General features: G+C 38.1%; 1 protein-coding gene across 1 annotated transcript in view; it reads left to right on the top strand.

The window, feature by feature from the left end:
* Nucleotides 1-7,669, top strand: part of LOC110094144 (probable protein phosphatase 2C 74) — a 13,509-nt gene extending 5,840 nt beyond the window's left edge. Inside the window, exons 2-3 of the mRNA XM_028699704.1 lie at nt 6,728-7,036; nt 7,142-7,669. Of these exons, the coding sequence (XP_028555537.1) occupies nt 6,728-7,036; nt 7,142-7,552 (720 nt within the window). The 3' untranslated portion in view covers nt 7,553-7,669. The remainder of the gene's footprint in view (nt 1-6,727; nt 7,037-7,141) is intronic.
* Nucleotides 7,670-8,328: the final 659 nt, after the last annotated feature.

Below are 8,328 nucleotides of genomic sequence, written 5' to 3'. Positions count from 1 at the left end.
TCAAAGATCCACCTTGTCCCCAAGGTGGAAATATGCTCGTGTTCTCGCGGAGGTGGCCATCCTTGATATGACTGAAAAACTTTACTTTAAAAGAGAAGCATAATACTAAGTTAAGTGTGGTAGAGATGACGATGCTCAGGTGGATGAGTGGCTTTACCCTTAGAGATAGGATACGAAATGAGCATATATGTGAAAAGGTTGGAGTAGCTCCAGTAGAAGATAAGATTAGAGAGAGTCGCCTTAGATGGTTTGGTAACTTAAAACGACGGCCTTCCAATGGCCCGGTTAGGAGAGTAGAGGTATTAGATTTGACTTATGTTAAGAGAGGTAGAGGCAGACCTAAAAAGACTTGATTAGAAAATATTAGGAATGACCTTTCTTTATTAGATTTAAACGAGAATTTGACTTTTAATAGGACACAGTGGAGAAAAAGGATTCATGTAGCCGACCCCACGTAGTGGGATAAAGGCTTGATGTCGTTGTTGTTGTTGTTGAAGCTTTATTTTGAGTATACTTCTTCAGTAGTAGCATTGTGTACTTTCAGAATGCTCTAATGATAATGGAACTAATATGGTTGAATGACTGACGTCTTCTATTCATTGGAGGAATCCTTTGGAATCATAAGCTATGCTGAAATTCTTATCTCAGATTTCAATTAATGGCTTTACTTGTGGTGATGGCTTGCAAAGATTATTGAGCATATCAGTTTGGGTTTCCTGTGCGACAATTGAGTTATAATGATAAAAAAGGACTTTTATTGTATTTAACCTGCAATTACTTGATGGTCATCTGTTATATTATTTTCTACCATTTCATGTATTCTACTCAGCTTTAATATTTTTCCTATGATGATTGTTGGATCAAATTTTGATCGTCGGTGATACCCAACTTTACTAACACACGAGCTTTTTTGAGTACAACTTGGGAATCTATGTGAGGATGGAGAGAGCGCGAGGAAAATTTTTCCACTAACTCTTATATATGTAGTACATGTTTTAATGGATTCTAAAGATACAAGAGATCCAAAAAATTACTTTATAAGTATCTGAGGGCTATTGAAAAGGTTGAATCAATTGGAAAGAATAAAAAATACGAGGCTTAATGACACCCAATACATATTGCTCAAGACACGTGTACTACTCTGGCTAGATGGATGGGAGATTGCTTTCCTTTCCTTGATTATTTTTCTTGTCGAGTGCTTGAGGGTGAGTAGGTGAAGTTGAGTTCATTGGAGATTGCTAACCCTAGAGGGATATAGTTGTTTGACATCCTGGGATCATTGCGACTTGTGGTGGAGCTCCAGATTTCCTATGAATTGGTGGAGGTGCATTTAGGACTCAGGGATGTTGGCTCCATGGTAGGTAAGCAGCAATGGTAAAGGTGTAACCCTCTTGGATGGGTGCTTTCTTGTTGCTAGGATGATGAACATGGTTGGTGGCACTCCATCATGGATATCAACAACTGGTCACCCCTTGTTGGAGGATGAGTGATGAAATGGGCAATCTGTGAGAACTTTTGATTGTTCTTGTGTGCAACGACTCCTTTCTAAGTTTGCTTTCGTATTGGACCTTGTATTCATTTGATAAACTCCTTGGTGGGTGCAGAAGGCACGGGCTCTTTTGCTATTTCCCGCCGACTAATTGCTAAATACTTGAATAACCATATAGAAGTATACATTGATCATAGATTATATTCTAGGCAATAACTCTAATTGGAGAATCAGTTTTGTCAACTTTCTTCGATTGTATTTGGCCAATAAAAATTTTCTTTTTGTTGAGAAATAAACAACCTCTATGGTGGACCACTCTTTAACTTTATATTGAGTCATCTCTCTCTCTCTTGCTCCATCATCCTAGTGAGGGAAATTTGGCAAAAAGTAAAGGTGATGCTTATGTTTTACTGGATGTTCATGCATTCTCACCTGTTAAGATTCATTGTTATTGGCTACATTTTATGGATATAATTTTCATGATCACAATAAAGATCTTGCCCAAAAACCGTTGATGGACGTTGATAGGTATCAAAAGATATTTTATTTGGTGGATTGTGTAATACTACATTCTTTTAATATTTACAATTAGAATTTGTGCTTTGTGAGGGGATTTCTAAGGGTTTAGGGATTACTCTTTTTATTTTCAATAAGCCATAAGCTTATTAATATCCTAAACCTCTTTATTTAAGTTGCTATTTCTAGGTTGATTTTGTTTCGCAGTTTCCATCTTTCATGATCTCATTGAGGAATATTTTATTTTGAATCATGACAAGTATTTTGTTTTTATATCAAATTCCAAAAATTCAGAAATATGTTTGGTTTATTAAATAAATTCTAAAGCAATCCACTTACCTTACTATCTTATGTACCTAGTCTTATGTAGATGTCCTTTCCTTTTTAAAATAAAAGGCTTTCGAGATTTCTTTGCCTCTTGTTATGCATATTTGAGTTAAGATCGTTATTGTGTAAATCATTAAATTGAACCTATATATTCGTACATGTTCTTGTAGGCATTTCATTGATATGTAATAGGCTCGAACAAGAGAACTTGTCCAAAGCAATCAATCACATGTTTTAGGCACTTGCCAACAAGAGTTGTGACACATTGAAGTCGATCAAATCGAGTTGTCATCCTAACCATGTATACATGAGAACTTGCATAGATTCTTCCAAGCATTAGATGGACACTCATCTCAACACAGATCAACCTCCCAAGGCCACATGCCATCAATAAAGCTATCAAGTTTTCATTGATGTACCTCGATCTAGCTACAGGGAGTGCACACCCTAGGTTTCTTTAATTGTGACTTATTTGTGTGACTTTTTTATAGGACTCATCTAATACACTTGCTAGTAAATCGCCCAAGGGACTTTCTAAAGAAGCAAGTGTTCCCACACCTCGGACGGATGTGGACAAAGAAATTAGTCCATGAAACTAGAATTGGGATAGAAACTTAGAATGTAGGTTCTCTTATAGGTTAATTAATGAAATTAATAGATATTATAATTCATAAGAAGATAAATATTATGCACTTAGGAAACTAAATGGTTTGGTGAGAAGTTTAAGGAGGTTAATAATTTAGGATTTAAACTATGATATTCAGATATGAATCATCCTAAAAATATTATGAGCTCCTAGTTCCCTCCCCTAGTAAGCCTTGCACATTAAGGACCTTATGGAACTATAACTACAACCCTCCATACTCGGGCAATTTTTAGCATGTAGTTATCAACACGCCAAAGGTCGAAGTTGAGCCCTCAGGGACTCACCTTCGCATCCAAAGGACTCGTCCATACAGCTTCGTGTATTGTTACCTTTTCAGAGGACTCAACCAATACACTAGCTGGTAAATACTCGCTTACTGGACTAGCCATGTGACCGAGAACCATATTTATGGGCCATAATTATTGTTGTGCATTTATCTTTTATTGTTTGTTTTGTATATTCTTCTCTATAGCCTTTCGAGTCCTATAAATAAGAGTTGAGAAGATATATTTTAGATCTTTTTGTTACTTCTCAAATCTTTAGACATATTTAGGATCTCTTGATATTTTTTTAATATACTTGCAATTTGATTTCTCTCTCACAATTTCCATTCTCACCAAAGTTTCTCTAGTTCTCTAATTCTTACTTAGAGTTTGCTTATTATTGTAAAGTCGAGTATCCAAAGGCATCTATGATGCACCGACACGGCACTTAAAGAGGGTATGCAGTGTCTGACACGTGTCGGACACGGACATGCGTGGGACACCACGGCATGGACACGTGTCCGACACGGCATTGGAGTGTCGTAATTTAAAAAATTAAAATTAAAATCGGACACGCGTGTCCGGTTATTAAATGACGTATCGCTAGGTACATGCTCGGTACCGCTCAGTACATGCTTGGTACCGCTCAATATATGCTCGGTACTGCTCAATAGATGCTCGGTACCGCTCAGTACATGCTCGGTACCGCTCAGTACATGCTCGGTACCGCTCAGTACATGCTCGGTACTGCTCAATATATGCTCGGTATTGCTTGGTACATGCTCGGTACTTCTAGGTACATGCTCGGTACCTCTAGGTGCATGCTCGGTACTGCTAGGTGCATGCTTGGTACTGCTAGGTTGAACCCCACTAGGGGGCAGTGCCCCATTGGACCCCCGGCAGACTGGTATCTTCACTTCATATCAATTTAATTTGATGTATTCATATGTATGATTGGTTTGTTAGCAAAATGAGCTCTGCTGCTGGCGGGCGTGGATTAGGTGAAGGTTCAAAAGAGCCATTTGTCCACGTCGTGTCTGTGTCCTATAGGTTTAAAAATTATTATATATTATATTAAAAAATTATTATGCCGTGTCCACGCCGCACCCGTGTCCTATATTTTTAAAAATTGTCGTGTCCCGTGTCCGTGTCGTGTCGTGTCCGTGTCGCCGTGTCCGTGTCGGTGCATCATAGAAAGGCATATATGGATCCAACAAACCACATACATGAAGATGGAGGGCTGGGTTTTAGCTTTTCTGTCTTGCTTATGGTGGCATTAGAAAGACTGCAACATTTTTTTAACCACATTTATGCACAAACATTTCTTCCCTAAATATTGATATAGTATTTTGATCTTTGTTGATTCTAGATAACGTACATTCACCTGTTCCACTAATATTTGGCTTTTATCTTTTTTATGCATTTGATTGGGTTTGACCTTGGTTGAATCACATCCAACTGCATATAATTGACTGCATTAATACACAATTTTGTGAATTTAATATGGCGGTATTGGAGGAGCATGCACAAACACATGAACTGATGTTGAGCTCTATGACAGATATTTTTGTTTGTGTCAGATTCTTGCCTATTAAGTAATATCTTAGGACCATTTCCTACCTATCAATTTACTTGGCTTGCTCTGTATTGAGATCTAAATGTTATAGCTTTTAAAATTTATATAATTATAATTAAGAGGTATTCCATGTTTAGAGGATGTGAGATTTGTTTTATTGCAAGTGCAGTTTGGGCATTCTACCTCTTGTTGTTGAGGAGTTATAAGCCCCTCTCGTTTGATCTATGGGATGGTTTTCTAGATGGTAATGGTAGCTTCTTCATATGAATCCCTCCCTAAGACTCAAGAGCTCCATAGCTTATTCCCTTTTCTCGAGTTAAAAGACCCATAAGTTTGAGCTTCCATATCCACCACAATTTGTTGAATTGTAACCCATTGATTCTATCTGATGATTGGTGGATTCATACAATATTTTATATTTTTGTTGCTTACACATGTTCCGTGTATAACTTAATTGACTAGTAATTTGGTGGTTGTCTTTGATGATTTGAGATTCCTTGATGTTCTCGAGTATAAATCTTGCCAATGTTTTTCTATTTTTACCCTTGAGGGCTGCTCACTTTATCATGTCTTTAACTGCTATGAAGATGCAAATCCCATCCTCCCGTTGAGCATCCTCAGGCTTATCATATACCTTGACTCTCAAACCTCTAGGAATAAGGTGCCTTAATAATTCATTCATAAGATTTTGCTTGTTTGTCTTCATGACTATGTATCCCTCCTCCAAAAGCCATTTAGCTTCTTGTACCCATCATTGAATTGAACATATATTCTTTCATAACCTCAAGCAGTCATTGATCCTTTCATTAAATGACATTCTAATTTCATGGCATCCATCATTCTCTTGAATGGAGGATCTCCATTTCTAAACCTTGTGTTAAACGAACCTTATCCCCCCTAGCTGAGGAGTTTAAGACCCCTCTCTTGTTTGATTTATGGGATGGGTACCTACATGGTATTAGTAGCCCGTCTTATGACTCCTTTCTTAAAGTCAAGAGCTCCTTAGTTTATTTGCGTTTTCTAAGTCATGATACCCATCACTTGGAGCTTCCATATCCATCACAATTCATGAATTTTAATCCATTGTTCATAAATGTTTGGTTGCCAACACATCTTTCTTTTACGACATTGACTGGTAATTTGGTGGGGTTCTTTGATAATTTGAGATAATCTGAGGTTCTCGAGTATAAAGCTTTTAATTCATTCTTTTATTCTTATCCTTGTACGTTGCTCACTTGGTTATGTCTTTAACTGCTATGAAGTTGCATGGCCCATCTTCCCTTAAGCATTCTTAAGCATTCTCATATCAGGCTTATCTTATTTCTTGACTCTGAAATCTCCTCTAGGAGGTGCCTTCATATTTCATTCAAAAATTACTTGTCTATTCTCATGGATGTATATCCCCTCCTTCAAAACTCATATTGCTTCTTGCACCCATTATTGAGTTGAACATATATTCTTCCATAACCTTGGATGCGTTGACCCTTCCATTGGATGACAATCTAATTCCATGGTATCCATCATTCTCTGCAATGGAAGATATCCATTTTTGAACTTTGCGTTGAATGAACCTTTTCCCCCTTTTTCCCCCTTGCTGGACAATAACACGAGTAGATTGTCCTTAATCGACAGTGATTTTGGGTATCACAGTCAGGATATAATTAAGTATAGGGGTTTATGTCCATGATGCTCCTTGGCAAATAAATTTTTGTTGGTCCTCTCCTCCCTACCATTCAATGAAAATTTTGAGATATCTTTATATTCTATGTTCTATTGATTCTCATAATTCCGTGCTAGAATTTTATAGTTTTGCTGCTCGTTGATCTCTTTTTTAGTCGGGAAAGGTGGGGCTCTTTGGAAGAGCACATTAATTTTCATTAATGTTTTGGTATCTGCAATGCTTCTGCTAGACGCCACTTTCATATTTTTGTTCTAGCTCCATATTACAGATTTGTATTAAACACTTTTCTCATATCATGAATCTTAATTTTTCAGAGGAAGCAGAGAGAATTCGACGACACAGAGGTAGGGTGTTTGCTCTTAAGGATGAGCCAGAAGTAGCAAGGGTTTGGTTGCCAAACTATAACTCTCCTGGCTTGGCTATGGCTCGTGCTTTTGGAGATTTCTGTCTCAAAGATTTTGGCCTTATTTCAGTGCCTGAGTTCTCCTACCGCCGCGTTACTGAGAAGGATGAATTCATTGTTTTGGCTACTGATGGGGTATGTAGATATCGAAAAACTTCCTTTGTTATTCATTTGTGTAGGAGCCAATGTCCAATTTAAATGTTGAATGATGTTTTGTTTATCCTTGATAATTACTCACAGATTTGGGATGTGCTTTCCAACAATGAAGTGGTCGACATTGTTGCATCCACCCCTGCTCGATCTTCTGCCGCTCGTTCCTTAGTCAATCATGCGGTTCGAGCATGGAGGTTTAAGTACCCAACCTCCAAAGTAGATGACTGTGCTGTAGTATGTCTATTTCTGAACAATGACGAACCTGATATCAAAGAACCATCAATGGAATCATCGGATACGAACGGAGATAAGCTGGAGCCATCCACTCTGAACAACTGTGAGAATGTAAGAACTTCAGTAGACGAGAACAGTAGTATTAGAGATGATGGATCTCTCTCTGATTCACAGCTTCCTTCCACAACGGAGAGTGAAGATTGGTCAGCATTGGAGGGTGTGACGCGTGCCAACACAATGTTGACCCTGCCCAGGTTTGTTTAGAAGCAGAGATCTGCTAGCAACAAGAGACTAAGAAGTGAAGCGCTTCTATTGGGATATTTTGTTTCTGTGATTTTGGAACGTGCTTAATGAAAGCGGTATCAGCTTTATTGGCGCCTATCTTGCCGTTTTTTTTTTTTCTTTCCGTCTTAGATATTTTTCTTGTGACGTGAGTTGGATTGCAGTTTTTATTAGATACCAACTCAAAAACTTTTTTTTTTTTTGGGAAAATTTGGGGCAAAGCCCATATATTAATTGAAAAAAATTACAAGAAAATACATTTCACCTCATGAGATATACATGTAAAAAGCAAGTGAAGACAAAAAACTAACACCCGTCAATCCAGAAAAAGACACAAAATTGTCTTGGAGGGCTCAGGAAGAAAATACCGAACTAGTGCACAGGCGAAAGGAATTCAATGCAGCAGACTGCTCAGCGCCTGCAAAAGGAAATAACCACGGTCGAAATCCCGGTTGCCATGAAGCTAACCCCAGAATGGTCCAACGGGTGCAGAATCAAATTGCCAGGCCAAAGCTAGACCAGGAACTGACGGGAGAAGAGGCCATCCAGGGAAAACGAATCACCAATTCGGTTCATCATTGCCCCGAGGTTATCAAAAAACCAGCAAGAGAGCACAGTTGACGGGTGAAGCAAGAAGGAAAACATTCAAATAAGCTCTCAGTATTTTTCCAACTTGCAGCTTTAAACGAAATAGCCGAAGTAAGCAAATGATGAACAGCAAAAGTAGAGGCTTGCTTTTGTGAGAATCTTCTATTGTT

Source organism: Dendrobium catenatum, unplaced genomic scaffold, assembly GCF_001605985.2.
Source record: "Dendrobium catenatum unplaced genomic scaffold, ASM160598v2 fragScaff_scaffold_1371, whole genome shotgun sequence".
Lineage (NCBI taxonomy): Eukaryota > Viridiplantae > Streptophyta > Magnoliopsida > Asparagales > Orchidaceae > Dendrobium > Dendrobium catenatum.
This window is presented reverse-complemented; position numbering and strand designations above follow the sequence as displayed.